Source organism: Eumetopias jubatus, unplaced genomic scaffold (genome assembly GCF_037043125.1).
Source record: "Eumetopias jubatus isolate StellerSeaLion01/CBP00866 unplaced genomic scaffold, mEumJub1_p1.0 scaffold_1, whole genome shotgun sequence".
Lineage (NCBI taxonomy): Eukaryota > Metazoa > Chordata > Mammalia > Carnivora > Otariidae > Eumetopias > Eumetopias jubatus.
This window is the reverse complement of record NW_028274807.1, coordinates 54,457,773-54,473,602: the sequence shown is the minus strand read 5'-3', so window position 1 is coordinate 54,473,602 and position 15,830 is coordinate 54,457,773. Positions and strand designations below refer to the sequence as shown.

At 39.0% G+C, this 15,830-nt stretch overlaps 2 protein-coding genes across 2 annotated transcripts in view; one reads left to right on the top strand and one right to left on the bottom strand.

Annotated features, from left to right (window-relative positions):
• The window catches only part of MYH15 (myosin heavy chain 15), a 148,120-nt gene extending 145,719 nt beyond the window's left edge, over positions 1-2,401 (top strand). The window contains 2 exon segments of the mRNA XM_028110549.2: positions 128-262; positions 2,108-2,401. Coding sequence (XP_027966350.2) covers positions 128-262; positions 2,108-2,401 — 429 coding nt within the window.
• Positions 2,402-3,706: 1,305 nt separating this feature from the next.
• Positions 3,707-15,830, bottom strand: part of HHLA2 (HHLA2 member of B7 family) — a 44,213-nt gene continuing 32,089 nt past the window's right edge. The window contains exons 3-7 of the mRNA XM_028110548.1: positions 14,989-15,080; positions 13,552-13,815; positions 10,870-11,190; positions 5,474-5,529; positions 3,707-3,745 (exon numbers count right to left, since the gene is read on the bottom strand). Of these exons, the coding sequence (XP_027966349.1) occupies positions 3,707-3,745; positions 5,474-5,529; positions 10,870-11,190; positions 13,552-13,815; positions 14,989-15,080 (772 nt within the window). The remainder of the gene's footprint in view (positions 3,746-5,473; positions 5,530-10,869; positions 11,191-13,551; positions 13,816-14,988; positions 15,081-15,830) is intronic.

The following is a 15,830-nucleotide window of genomic DNA, read 5'->3' as shown; positions in this document are numbered from 1 at the left end:
AATATATTCCATTCAATACTCAGAAGTTTAGATTCCTTTCATACATTTTTCAACTTTTTCATGTCAAAGCAGAAAAAAATGACTATGCAGGCACAGGGATTTTTTTTCATTTTTTTTATTTTTATAGGAAGTACAAGCCAATCAATATCTTTCCAAGTATAAGAAGCAGCAACATGAGTTGAATGAAGCTAAGGAAAGGGCAGAGATAGCAGAATCTCAAGTCAATAAACTCAGGATCAAAGCAAAAGAGTTTAGAAAAAAGGTATGTCAGATAGTCAACTCTGTTGTAATTCTTAAAGTGTGTGTGTTTAGAGCTCCTGTCATCACAGAGACCAGTAGAACAAGAAATTATTTTTCAAAAGACTTTGAAGAGAAAAAACAAAAAGTAGGTTCTGCTAAGGTCCTCCCATATTTACTAAATTTTCTTTGTCCATGTAATATGCAGTGCTAAGCATTTGAGTGGAATGTACATTGTATTTATACTTCTCAAATGTTTAATTCCAACTGAACTTGCCGGCTCCGAGTTCCAGGTCCTAGATTCATTTGTGTAGAACAGTCAGGAGTCCAGAAAGCAAAGATAATTTTAAAAGCACAGATGGATCTGCTTGAAACTGAGTTAAGTCTTTCTATGTAGATAAGTGCCTGACTTTATACTGGATCAGTATGGAGACCTGGGTGGTGAGGTTTAAAGTTGAGGCAGTGGAGAATAAATGTACTTGTCTTCTCTAGTTTTCTGCTTTATCCCTCATTCTGTCCTAAAACAAGGGGAAAGGGTTATTTCCCCCTATCTGTGGTTTTTGACACTACAATTCAGATCCCAGGGTAGGGGCTGCCACCCTAACTTTTCTAGCAAAGTGGCAGCATGACCAAGGCCAGCGAACTGTAGGCTTGTCAGAGTCAGTGTCTATTCAGGCTGCTATAACAGAATGCCAGAGACTGGGTGGCTTATAAATAACAAACGTTTCTCACAGTTCTGGAGGCTGGACAGTCCAGGATCATGGTGCTGGCAGATTCAGTGTCTGGTGAGGGTCATTTCCTCATAGACAGCCCTTTTCTCTATGTGTCCTTACATAGGAAAAGGGGTGGGGAGAGGGAAGAAGTTCTCTGGGGATTTTTATAGAAGGCACTAATCCTATGCACAAGAGCTCCATCCTCATGACTTAAAGGCCCCACATCCTTACGCCATCACTGTGGAGATTGAGATTTCAACATATGAACCTGGGGGTTATACAAAATAAGAAGCCCCAGCTTTCTTACTGAGATTTCCCACAAACACCGGGTTTTTTAATGAGGTCTGGCTTTAGGAGAAATGAATTAAAGGGCATAGGATAATGCGCCATTCACTGCCCTTTATGGAATGCCTATAAACACGGTGCCTAGCACAGATAGGTACCATTTCATTTTTAAAAACTTGGTACATACCTGGTCCTCTTATCATAAATGAGTTACTAATAACTCTGCAAGATAAGTAGATAGGGTTGTCCATAATACATACTACCTGGAAGGAGGTCAAAATAATCTCTTTTGAAGGAGAATCTAAAAGTTGGTTATATCGAATATATTTAGATCTAAATATGAGAAGCATGAGTCATTGGCACACTCCAGAGATTTCTTGTTGCTGCCTGAAGATTGTCTCAGGGATAAGGCCCACAAGCAGAGGTCCAGTTAAGTGGTTTGAACTCTGCCCTCAATTTGAAAAGGGTCGTGGCATTGGATTTGGGGTCTTAGAGGCAGGGCCTGCCCATCAACTCCATATAATGGTTTTGTTTAGGGAAATGCCTCACATGTGTTACTCTTGCACTCAGCTGGAGGAGGTCAAAAGGGCTGCAAAACATATGTAATGTATTCGACTTTGTCACAGTTATTTCCAACAAAGAATAAAATGAGTGAAGCAGAAATTGCTTCTGAGAGGCCCAAGATGACTAGGAAAACCATCCTTGGCAGTGCAATGACTAATTGTTTCCTATTCTCAGAAGGAAAGCCTGAAAAATCTCTCAACTGTCATAAACCAAGAGAAAAGGTTTTCTGATAGAATTGGATGTCTGTCTGGACTGTGGAACCAATTGGTGATGTGGCCACAGTCTTTCCCTTGTGGGGTCTTTTGTAGAGGGCACTGCCTTCACCGGAAAGCCTAGGCGGGCAGAAAATTGAGAGTGCCCAAGCATGTCCTTCAGATGAATTACCTGTATCTGCTTTCTGTAATGTACATAATTGCCTCAATTCCCTGCATCCCTTTGAAGCTAATGAGGAGTTGGCTAAGGCCTGCTTACTCTGGAAAGGACTGGGCTTCGTTCTGGGTGTGTGTGCCACTGATGAAAGTCACAGGAATCTCACAGAGCACACTCATATTCTGTTTTTCAGGCTCATGAAGAATAAGAAGTTCTTTGCTTATGAAGGATAGGGGCTGGACAAGTACAAGGATGGTACCATTTAATGGCTGAAAACTTAAGTTGCATTAGAAACAAGCATTAAAAAAACCATGTTGCATTTAAAAACATGTTGCTTTTGAAACAAGCGTTTAAAAAATGTTTATGTGGTATGGAAAGCAGTTTAAACAAGGTGATTAGAAAATGTAATACAGTATCTTTGCTTCCAAGGTTAATGGGGATTTTTCAGATCCTCAAATACAAGTAAATATTTTACATAAAAGATTAAATAAGAACCGTTTAAATTCTGAAGTTAAGAAAATGAATAGCTGTTCTTTTGTCCATATTGCCTCTTAATAAGTAATATTTATGGAAGACATAGGCCATGAGGCCTGGGGTATGTTGGTAAATTGTTATAAGCAAAGTTAATGAATTTTACTTATAACATAGTAACATAATTCATGACTCTATGTTTTTAGCCACTAATGGTAGGGGTTGATAAACTTTCCTCTTAGCACTGTGATGTACATACGGTCAAAGGCACTTAGATTTTGTAGATTGGGGGCACCTGGGTGGCTCAGTCATTAAGTGTCTACCTTCAGCTCAGGTCATGATCCCAGGGTCCTGGGATGGAGCCTGCACAGCAGGGAGCCTGCTTCTCCCTCTCCTGCTCCCACTCCCCCAGTTGTGTTCCCTCTCTGTCTCTTTCTCTCTGTGTCAAATAAATAAAATCTTAAAAAAATAATTTGTAGACTAAATCCTCCCAATCTATACCTAGGTAGGCTACATGTTGGTGCAGCTTCTCACACAAGAGAGCTGAGTGATAGGTGGGATGCTGGCTTTGTATTGTGCCACTGTAGCGAAGCAGAAGGAACATTTCCTGGATTTCTCTGTGTGGTTCTGGATTAGAGTTGGTCACAAGAGAAATTTTCACCAGATTTGACGAGGGAGAAGTGAAGGAGCAACTGTTCATTTTTCATTTTCATCCTCACTCCGTATCCAGCTCTCCTTCCTGGCATAGCTGACTTCCAGCTACTTCAGGCCCAGCCCCAGATGCAGAGGGGACAGCCTGACACAGACTCCTTCATGAGTGCCCAGAAATATATAATGTTGATTCCATATAATAAGTCCCTGTTCTCTGTCATTCCCAGCACTCTGCCTCTCTGACCCCAACCTTGACTCATACAGGTGGCTCTATGATTAATTCAGAGGCTCAATAGCATTGAAGGACCCAGGTTCATTCTTGTCTACCATCCTCAATTTGTTGACTTTGGTCTTTCCATTTTGTAAGAAGAGTATAGAGGTTCTGAGCATTTTATCCTCACAATTAAAGTTTTTCTTTATAATGATGTCAATACTTCACAGTTCACGATGAATACCTGTCACAAGATTGTAGCAAATACTTAGAGAAAATCAGACCAGATAGCATTAACACACAATTCAGGGTTGGTTTTCTCCTATAAACTACAGGGTCAAAACTTAAGTCACTAAAATCCTGGTTAGACTTTCTTATAAACTGATTAAAATAAAGGGAAGAGATCATTAAGTCAGCTGGGCTATCCATTCTCTCTCTGTGTAAAAATTTATGTGGAAATCTAAATTTATTATAAGGCTGATTAACAATATGACAACTGAGTCAGAAGAGTGAATCAAATTATCTTCATAGCTAATGTCACTCAGCTATGCAAACCTGGTGTTGGAAGGTATAACCCAACCCCCAGAGATGTCAGTTCATGAGTTGATAGGGCCCTTTGCTCTAGGCAATCTTGGAGATACTGACATTTTTACACTTTGGAGTCCCTACGACTCACCATATTAAATCTAGTTAATTATTAACTATTCATATAAAACTGGAGTACAATACCTTAGTATATCAATTGCCCTGGTTTTTCACCTTTTCACTAAGGTGATTTCTGCTTCTAGGTGCTCTCTTACTCATCATTAGTTGATCAGATTTTGAATCAGCACTTAGTGATACATTTCTTCCAAGATCTTGGTGGGAACCTCAGTGTGGCCCCCTGGACTGCAGCAAGAATGTCACTGAATGAGACAGTTCTTTTCTAAGCTTGAATTGGCATCCAGGCCTTCATAATCTCGATGCAGGTAGGGAGTCAGAGAGTGATGGTTAGGACTTGAAGAATAAACGTGATAGTGGGAAAGACAATGGTTTCAAGTCTTTCCAACGGTAGAATTATTAGGCCATGACAAACCACCTCTGGACTTGCAGTGAAGAAAGGGGAAGTGAAGTCACTGGATATTAAGAATGCTCTTCATGTGTTGACACAGTCCTGTCTTAATTTCCTGTACTAGCTGGGTGTTCCGAAAGAGCCTAGAACCAAGAAAAATGGACTTAAAATGGCTGTGGTTCATGTCAGAATAACCATTTTTATCTTAAGCATTTAATGATGATAGTGTTTTGTTTTGGTTTTTGGGAGTGGGGAACTTTAGAGCTATTGTTTGCATCTGTAATCAGAAATCCATGAGACAGTTATAAGTAGTTCTGATTTTAATTTCCCTTCTAGATTAGTTCCTGAGTTTTTAACCAGTAGAAAAAACATGTTTACCCCATTCTTTGCTTTTATATTCTGATTAATGGAACTCATAATAAAAGGTATGTAGCAAAAAAGTTTAACTCCATTTTAAACAACTGAATTTGCAATCAAACTATAATTTGTAAGTGAATTCATCGGTCCCCAAAAAGCCTAGAAGTAGTTGGAAAAGTATGGAAGGCCAGCCTTCTGAATCTGGGCAGAAACTGTAATCTGGTTTTCTCACTTTGTATTTCTTTCTACTTCTATACAGTCCCATGCTTCCATTGGAAGAACAAGTACATTGGTGCACCATCATATGTATAGTGCCTCTGGAAATCTTCTCCACAAGTAACAATAGGAAATGAGAAGAGCAGCCGCTTATTTAAGTAGAGCCTATTTAATTATAGACATTGGAAAAAGCCCTAATTGTATTTTTTTTTCCTGTTCTGTTACCCTGTGATCTCTCTCACCCTTTTTTTCCCTATGTCCAAGGCTTGCATGATGATATTTGAATTGATTACTTTTTCATAGTAGCATTCTTATGCTATAGATGGTTTGATAAAGGAAAAGCTTTACCTTGCTCTCTTCTGCATTAGTCATGTTGGCCCTCTCAGTATGGACAGAAGACCTTTCTATAGGGAAAAAAAAGAGAAACTTAGAAAAAAATCTTGAGTGCAAACACTCAAAATCTTTTATTTGTACCTCAGTACAATTATGTTATTAGACTCACCTCAGTTACTCCCCCTTTCATATCTTTCTTCCAACAAACAGCCTTAAAAATGCATTCAGTGTAGAAATACCTCATTAGCTACAAATAACAATAAATTCTTATGGCTGATTCAGGTGTACCAAAGCAGGGATAAAAGCTGTCCAACCAGGCCAGGAATTCCTGGCTCTTTAGGGTAGTTGGCCTGAGTTATACTAACTGTTAACAATGGAAGATAACAGCCAAGGAGGTGGTGATTAAGCCCATCAATGGCAAAGGAAAAAAGGGGTATGATGCCGTTTTCCAAGGAAGGCCTTCCTTTTGTGCCTTGCTAAAATCTAAGAAAATTTATACTTATCCTAGACTAAGGGCATTTTAAAACAGTTCTAGAAAAGGGAATTAAAGAGGGCACATATTGAATGGAGCACTGGGTGTTACATGCAAGCAATGAATCATGGAACACTACATCAAAAACTAATGATGTAATGTATGGTGACTAACATAACATAATAAAGTTAAAAAAGGAATTTAAAAAAGAAAACACATACCATGGTCATATGGAACTACAACCAAGGACCTGGAGGTAGGCAAGGTTTGGGGGCCTTTAGTGTAACAGCTTGAAATATATTTTCAGCCTATCTAACTACAGAGCTCTAGAACATTGGTTGTTTAAGTAGCCAGTACCCTGACATTGTTTTTGCTGAGAGCTCCTGACTGACCCTCCAGAATCAGAACCCAGCCTGCTGTCTGCCCCGGGAAGCTGACTTGGACAGATTCCTTCTACAGGCTGGGTCTTCCCTCTGGCTTGCAGTTGGAGTGGAGAGCAGGGAGAGGGAAGGGCAAAATCACACATTTATTCTTCCAGCTCCTTCTTTGCCTTGGTCTGGTTGTGTCCTTCAAGTAAAAGTCACTCTCCCTACAAGGCATTTGATTTTACATGACTCTCTCCTCCTGGGTTTTGAGAACTGCACCCTCTCCTTGTCCCTTCTAGTTTAGATTTGCTAGCAAATCAGCTACTCCCAGCTCTGAGGAAATGAACTATCTTCTGTGCTCCTCCTTGTACAGTTGTGAGTGTGCCAGGCATTTTCTGTTGGGACTTGACTTTTGCACACTTCTAATATAGAAATTAAACTGTCATTCTGGAGCAGTATGTAGGCCCCCTCTGTCCTATAATTTTTGGGGAACCTGAATCTAGTCACAAGCATCATTATATGAGGTCAGAGGTTGCTTTGAGGGGACAGACTAGACTTGCCTGTGATTTCCCATCTTTTTCCACTTCTGGCCAGCTAAGGGACGGGAGGAACCAGTAATAAGTAAGACTAGCCTGCCTATTAGTATAAACAATCACAGGGTAAAACTGGTGAAACTCTTGCTCACTGTCACGCTTAATATCTTACTTTCAGTAAAGTTTTCTGCTATGACCAAATCCCCTAACTTCGTCAGGGGCAAAAGGTGATTATCAGTCAGAGGAAAGGACATAGGATCTATCTCAACTTCCCAGGACTCTTAGGTTTCTCAGATTATGGAATAAGAGAGAGCACCTGGGTCACCTTAAGTAGTATACATAAGTCTGTTTCATGCACCTAACTTCTTGGATTCCAGTTTCCTGGTCTATAACATGTGGAAATAAGTAGATCTATGTTTTTCTTAGATTTAATTCTGTCAGTACAAGTCAAGTCTTCTAAGAAGTCCTGTGACCATGGCATCTTAATGTATCATTTTAAATTACCTGTAAGTAACCCAAGTTTGTTGCAGAAAATCTAGAAAAAGTATTTTAAAAATGCAACAAGGATTAAAATAAATTGGCCCATAAAAGACAAAGCAGTAGCACCAAAGACAAAGCTCAAAGAAAAAGAGTGCAGGGACTAAATCAAGTCTAGCCATAGGGACAAACTCTTTCCAAAGCACCCATTTTTAAAGTTTGGGCTTATTTCTTTTGAGCTATTTTTCAATGCGAGATAATTTTGGTAATTCTGTGTATTATTTTAGTGCTAGATTTAAATTTTTCAGTGTGCTGCAATGCATGTGCTTGTATATGGCTTGTTACATCTTTGAACATTTAATTCAGGATAAATTTGTTAGAAGTATAGTTAGCTGGAAATGTGGGAGCATTTTAAAGGATTTCTGATAAATTTTACAAATGACTGTCCAGAAAATTCAGACCTGTTTACATGCCCAACAGTCGTGTAGGGTTAGCTGCAGGTCATCCTTGACACACCTCTACCTGAACACCCGGGGACAGAGCTCATATTCTCCATGAGATACCTACCTCTCCTGAAACAGTTGTATCTTTTTAATATACAGAATATGCAAATTGCCAGGAAACCCAAAGACAGAATAATTATCCAGGTGGTTCTGCTTTGACTCTGTTCTAAATAAAACAAAAAGTCTATAAGCTGGAAGAAAAATTAACAAGGGACACATTTATGATTTTAAAAACTAGTTACTTCTGCATTTATGAGCATAAATACCTCCCAGTCTCAATGTCTCTACTGTGGGAAACCTGCATAAGCTGGAATATTAACCAGTTTGGGGCTTGGTAGGGAGTGGGTATTGGGGGGAAAAAAGGCTGCAAACTTGAGAAGCAATGAGTCTATTATGCATTGTGAGTTTCTCTTGTTTTATATTGTAAAGAGTTAACACACAGTTACAAAGGAATAGTTATGACTACAGAATAACCTCAGCCCAGCATTCTCCTTGGAGGATGAAGAGAGAGCGGAGCGTACCCCTCGTATGGAGAAGACAGGGGGCAAAGAGGAACAGGGTAAGTGCAGAGGCCATCAGTGGAGTAGAGAAGTCAGCGCCTTGAGTGAGAGGTGACAGGCAAACACCAGGATAATAGGCTGCTTGATGTTCCTCAGAATCACTGGAGGAACGGGGCTTTTTCCAGCATCTTTGTTGGAACTATAATTGTTGTAATTAGGATTAAAGGAAGTAGGACTCCAGAAGGCAGAAACTTGGAGACCTTGAATTACTCAAGTCAGAATCCGCTAATCTTGTGATCTACATTCTGCCACAGAGTAGGGGCAAGCATTAGAGCACACAGGCCAATTCAAGGGGAAAAAGTGTTTATAGCTATTTTTTTTTTATATAACAGATGTCCATTTTTATGAACATACTCTTTATGAATAAAATAATGTTTTGCAACCTCTAAAACATTAATCTCTACACATATTTGTGTCATTCTGAAATTGTATACCCATATTAAGTGTGAGCAATTAAGTAGAAATGTTGACTTTCGAAAGTGTTTTCATATGCATAGTTTTCCAGGACCCATGGGTGGCTCAGTTGGTTAAGCTTCTGCTTTTGGCTTAGGTCATGATCCCAGCGTCCTGGGATCAAGTCCCAGCATCAGGATCCTTGCTCAGCAGGGAGTCTGTTTCTCCCTCTTCCTCCTCTGCCTGCCGTCCCCCCTGCTTGTGCTCATTCTCTGACAAATAAATAAAATCTTAAAAAGAAAAAAAAAAACATATGCATACTTTTCCTCCTGAAGAAAGTCCTGCAAGGTATAGCATTTTCTTACTTTGTCACCCTCACTTCCTCCACTGTAAATGGATTTGCTCAACATCACATAGTGATTCAGCAGCAAAATTTAGCAAGAATTATTCAATTCCATTCAATTCCATGCAACCTTTATTAAGTAGATCTAGACTCTAGGAATCATAACTCCCCTTACCCCCAAATCTGGGCTTTTCAAATGCTGTGGTATCTCCTGGGTAAGACAAGTAGAAAATTATGATTCAGAAGAGAAAACCAAATTTCTTTGAAAGAGATTATCGAAGGGGGAGACAAACCATGAGAGACTACGGGCTCTGAGAAACAAACTGAGGGTTCTAGAGGGGAGGGGGTGGGTTAGCCTGGTGATGGGTATTAAAGAGGGCACGTACTACATGGAGCACTGGGTGTTATACACAAACAATGAATCATGGAACACTACATCAAAAACCAATGATGTAATGTATGGTGATTAACATATTAATAAATAAATAAATAAATAAATAAATAAATAAGTGATTATCTAGGATACTAGCAGTGCTTACCCTCTCTGATGCCCTGCCCTCTTTCTGTTGCCCCTGCTATACACCTCTTTCTGGGGGGAGAGTATGGGCAGACCCTCCTCCAGTCACAACAGGCCAGGGTTTACTTGGGAATGGGAGGTTCTGAAAAGCTTCTTTTGTGAGAGATAGAATAGTCCTGATGCTTTGCTTTGTGTAAACTAAAAATTAAATTTCTGGTTAGAAAGTTGGGTCATATGTGGTCTTCAGACCATATCTTCCTGTTTTTTTTTTTCCTACATTCCAAAATGAATCCAACATGAGGCAAAATTTGAAAAATTTTGAATGTAAGCTTATCTATATTTTACATGAAACCAACATTCTTATTTGGGAGAAAAATTGGAGCTTCAATTGCACCCGTTTTCAGCACTCTCAAAATGACAGCTCTACACAAAGGGAATATCATCCCTCAGTGTCTAGAAGCTTCTATTCAAAGACCACTTGACCTAAGGGCAACTCTGTGTTCTTATCCCCAAATCTCACTACATAAAATCACTGAACCTCCAAATCTGTTATTCCTAATTTTCACAACTAAAATAATAGAAATGCTTTTAAAATATATGTTTTACTGACTCAAATATCTTTAATAGAGAGCTTCCACTATGTCCCATGATATCAAATTGATAGTTTAAGGGTAAGGGGATCAACCAGCCCACCTAGAAGATCAGCTTCATGGGTACATGTGCCATGACTCTATAGAGAGTGGACTAGAAATATTTTAAAGAGTTTTGGCCATTAGCTCTCACTAGAGGTAAAAAATGAGCTGAATCAGTGTACACTTAGTGACTGTTTCCACTAAGTTCACAGACCATGCTTCCCTAGCATCTACCAGAGTCCCAATTCCAGCTTCTTACTGTGCCTGAAGCCTCAACTCCCCTGACCCTAAAGCATGTGTTAGGCATAGCAGTAAACAGGAATTGAGGATGCTTAGGCTATAGAGTCACCAATCATGTAGGTTCCTCCTTCATTTCTGAAACCTTGAAACTATGAAAAGGAAATCTTATGGAAATATTTTTTCTTCAATGCAGGACTCTTATGTGTTTGAAAGAAGGAGGTTGACTACATCTTGACCAAAAATATCCCTGTAGATAACATTTTCAGAAATACTAATCAGAATTATTCTTTAAATGCCAACCTAATTTCCCTGTTTGATATTCATAATCTCTATTGCTATAGCCAAAACCAATTATCCAACCCCACTTGTAACTCACCTACTACATGCAGTGCTTGGATGGTGAGGAAAGTATATTTGCTTGAAGAAATATTGCATAAGTATTCCCCACTGTCTGAAAGAATAAGATCCTTCAAAGTCAAGGAAAAGTCAGTCTGGTTTATTCGTTCTTTGTTCCAGGATACTCGGGGTCCATAGATAGTTGTATTTCGTGAGGAGCTCAGAAAATAAGCCAGGATGGAGGAGGTTTCTTTTTCTACTTTGGACCAAGCGACTTTGAAGTCTTGATCCAGTAAAAAAATACTGTTTGTAAGTTCACATGAGAGTGAAAAATTTTCACTTTGCATTTTATGAAGGTCATCTAAAAAGAGGATAGAAAAGGAAACAATGAAAATACAATTTCAAATGAATTTTCTAAGTTACACTTAGCAATGCTTTGAGAAATACCTTTGGAAATGCGTTTCTTGAAAGAAGCTGTGCCACCACCATTTTAACACTTCCTATGATTAAGTTTAGACCTTCAAGGAGGCCTAAGCCTGGGCTAGCTAGTGAGGTGACATTACTGGTTTCTAACTCCTACGCCTGACAGTGAGCACTCAAGAATGTTGCTACCAGTTACCAGGCTTTCAAACTCAATGTTCTTCTTCTGTTGACCCCTCAAATGCTGGTATTCCCCAGGACCCTCCTCTTGCCACTCTGTCTACTCTCTAGTAGTCTCTATGGTCTCAACTGCTTCTTAATCACTTTCTGCACAAAGTCTCTTTTCATGCCCATTACAAGTATATTTCCAAGTGTGTACAGGTAAGCCTCCACTGGACTGAGCTCTATGAGAGTAAGGACTCTGCTGGATATTCTCAGCTTGTCGCTCCAGATCCAGCTCCATCTTGTCCTTCCTGTTCTGCAGTTCAGTAGCTGACCTCTGTGGACTACCATGAATTTTTTTCCCTAAGCTCTACGCTCACGCAATTCACACTTGACCTGAGAGAGAGTGATGCCAAACAAGCCTATCTAAAATGCAATTCCAGGTCTCTCTGATACTTCAAAAATCCTTCTTTGGCTCCATACTACCTCTGGAGTCATGGTCAAGTTCCTTAGCAAGATCAAGGCCTTCCACCTAGTTTTTGCCTCCCTCTCTAGGCTTATCTCTTGCTACTTTCGCTTCACCCTCTACCACTTATACTTCTACAAATCCAGGCAATATTTACTCCTCTGTGCTTTTGTGTTTTTTAATCTGGAATGCCTATGTTCCCTGGAAATCCCTACTATTCTTTTAAACTTCTGCCCTTGTGCAACCTCCTTAAGCATATATTCTCTAACAACCCCATTTATACCCAACCACACAGTGAACAGAATTAATTGCTCCCTTTGTATGCTACTTTCCTAGTTTAATTTTTACATGTTTGTACTAGATGTTGTGGATCCAGAAATGAATAAGCATCCACATTCTTTCTTTTTTTAAGATTTTTATTTGAGAGAGCGTGAGAGCAAGAGGGAGTGAGAGAATGAGAGAACGAGAGAGAGAGAGAGAGAGAGAGGAAGAGGGAGAGAGAGCTCACAAGAAAGGGGAGGGGCAGAGGGGGAGGGAGAAGCAAACTTCCAGCTGAGCAGGGAGCCCGATGCGGGACTCAGTCCCACAACCCTAGGATCATGACCTGAGCCAAAAGCAGACACTTAAATGACTGAGCCACCCAGGCGCCCAAGTGTACACATTCTTAAGTTCACAGTCTGAGAGCAACAAACTTGGCGTATAATAAATCCTCAATAAGACAACATAGCACTGAGCCTAAGGAACCGTGGATGCTTCTGGATACTCAATTCTGAATAAACATGAGAATATGATTTTCCATAGAAAATATCTACGATTTAATATGAATATTTTCAATGCTTTCTCATGTTTCCATTGCCACCTGGAAAAGTGAACATTAGCAACCATGCCTTTGACACTGAGATTATGTAAAGGTGGAGAGTCACTGATAATTTAGGGTCTTCTTGGCAAGCACTTTGAGAATATGAAACTCAGGAAAAGAAGGCCAGAAAGGATAGCTGACCTCCACTTTCTCCATATAATGGGGATTTACTAAAACATTTTGCTTTGCTTCTAAAATATAAAACATTTTTCCTTGAAGTTTGGATAAGATGTCAAACTAATTTTTCCTCTTAATCTTAAATAGTAGGTGATGTAGAGATTGATCAAAATTTCAGTTTGTTCAAATAAATGAGAGGAAGGAGTATGAAAAACTGCTCGTGCTATGATAGAATTGTTGATAAAGCTTAATGGGCTAATACTATGTAAAGAGAATAAACAGAAGCAATAATACTAATGAATTTTTGTTTAAATGAAAGACTGGCAAGCATCGCAGATTGTGACCTAACAGGCAAGCTTTCTTCTTACCTCTTTTAAAGTACAATTCAGGTAGAAAATTCTATTTGGAAGATGAATCAGAGAAATATAATAATATTCATGAATAGATTTGCTACTTTCCATTTCACATGTTTTCCTTCAACTCAAACACCTAGCAGGTAGGAATTACTTCCATTTTGCCAGTGAGGAGCTAGTGCCCAGAGTCAGTAAATATTAGACTTGGGACTACAGCCTTGGTCTTCTCACCGGTGAGGATGCATTTTCTTTCTTTTGTGTTCCATTCTTTCCCTATAAATCAATCCTCATTTCCTTCCAACCTCTGACATAGCGCATGCACACAGAAAGCCCAATGGAACCTACCTTTCACTGTCCCTCCCCCTGTCCATGTTTGTTTCAGTAATGAGTTTTCAATAGCACATTCATAAGATAAATTTGATCCTGTAATATTTATCATACTGTCAACATAAAAAGGACCCAAAGATTCAATTTCTTCCATATTGCTTTCAGAGATGGATGCATTGTCAGTTTTCCATGTGATAAGTGGATGAGGATAACTTAACACACTACATATTAAGAAGCTGTCTGTGTTCCTCTTTTCATACTTCATCACAGGTGTGACAAAAGCTAGGAGGGAGAAAGAAGGACATAGGAGGGACTGTCATTAGCTTCTTTTTAAGCCATCTGTGCACAACACTTATTATTTTAATACCTATGAAATGAAAAGCTAAGCTTTATGAGCAAAAATTGGCAGTTACTAAAGGAAAAACAAAACAAAAACTCTATAGAAACTTAGGATACATACTGTAGTTATCACAAGTGAAACAAAAAGCATGCATGAATTCTTAGCAATTAGCAATCTTAGTTCTCTAGTAAGGGATCTAAAAAGAAATCTAATGACCTCGCTGAGCAACCAATATAAACTAGAGCTCATGAAACACTCTGTACCCTCCAGGTAATAATGCAGAACCTTTTTGATTCTTTGTTTACACATGATCTTTAGATTTCTGAGTTAAAGTCTGAAGCAGCTAAGTGAGACAGAGAAAGAAGAAACAAGTGCTGTATAAAATAACACACTAGAAAATGCCCCCCCCCCAAATAAATAAGTTTTAAAGTTAATACAGACAGAAAGCATATATTAAAATTAAACAAATTAAGCCAATAATTCAACAATTTTAAAGACTATCATATGGGCAGAAATTAAGATTGATAACATTAGGTGCTGCTAAGACTAAGGGGAAAATGGATACTATTTTGCTGCTGGTCAAAGTAATATATTAAAATTTTCTGATACTTTTCTTTCAGATCATTTCCCACTATTAAATACAAGAATGCTCAGCACAACATTTGTTGTATAAATCATTGGAAATACCTGAATATCTACCAGTGGAAGAATAGGTGTATCAATTATAGCATGTCTATTCTATGAGATACCATGCATTTAAAAAATGAGGTAGGGCGCCTGGGTGGCTCAGTTGGTTAAGTGACTGCCTTCGGCTCAGGTCATGATCCTGGAGTCCCGGGATCGAGTCCCGCATCGGGCTCCCTGCTCGGCGGGGAGTCTGCTTCTCCCTCTGACCCTCCCCCATCTCATGTGCTTTCTCTCTCTCATTCTCTCTCTCAAATAAAATAAATTAAAAAAAAAGCTTTAAAAAAATTAAAAAAATTAAAAATGAGGTAGATTTGTATGTATTGACTTGGAAGGAAGCCCATAGCATATTCAATTAAGAAAAAGGTATTTCAGAAAAACACGGAATGATATCATTGCTATGTTTTATAAAACCTTACATGCTTGCTTACCTCCCACCTTTAGTACCACTTTATTTATGATTTTTCTAGATGTTGTTCCCACATAGCATACATAAATTCCTTCATCCAGAAGGCTTAATCTTCTTAAAGATAAAGAGGCATTCCCATTGTGAATTTCACTATGGAAGAGGGATGTCCTGTTTGTGTATCTGTGATCTTGATTTTCCAAATAGTCACGGTCTTTGTAGTATGAGTAAACATAGTTATCTTGATTCTTCCAGTGAATTACGACTTCAGGCTCACTTTCAAATGAACAAGGGAGAATTATATCTTCTCCAAGTCTTCCAATGACTATTTGCTCTTCCTCAGTAGTAACAAGATTGGGGGAAGCTAAAAGGAATGTATCTAAAAATCAAGAGCAGGTATGAAGAGAATTAATGATGGGGGCTTATCTAGGGCTCTATCAGCACCATCTAGCAGAACTATCCTGGGTTAGCAGCCTGATCACTAACAGACCACAGCATCAAGAACCCTGGCTAGTCTGATTACTAGAAAAAAGCCACAAAGCTTGTGGTAGAGTTTCTGAAATTGTATATTATGCATACAAAAGACTCCTGTTGATTTTTATTCCTGAACACATTCACTTTTAACATCTACTACAACAATAACAAATTAGTTTATCCAGTTAACTAGATTCAGCAGGCTCTAAAAGATTAGAACAAATTTAACTTGGTTTCATTAGGAAATATTTGGAGTATGTAGAAGACAATGCTTGATTCAGGAATCTGTTAGAAATATGCAGACATTAGCCTCAAGCAAGGGAACACATGAGCAGGAGGAATCCAAAAGGGGAAGTGAAGTGACTCATTTATTTTGGCTTGAGGACACCTCCA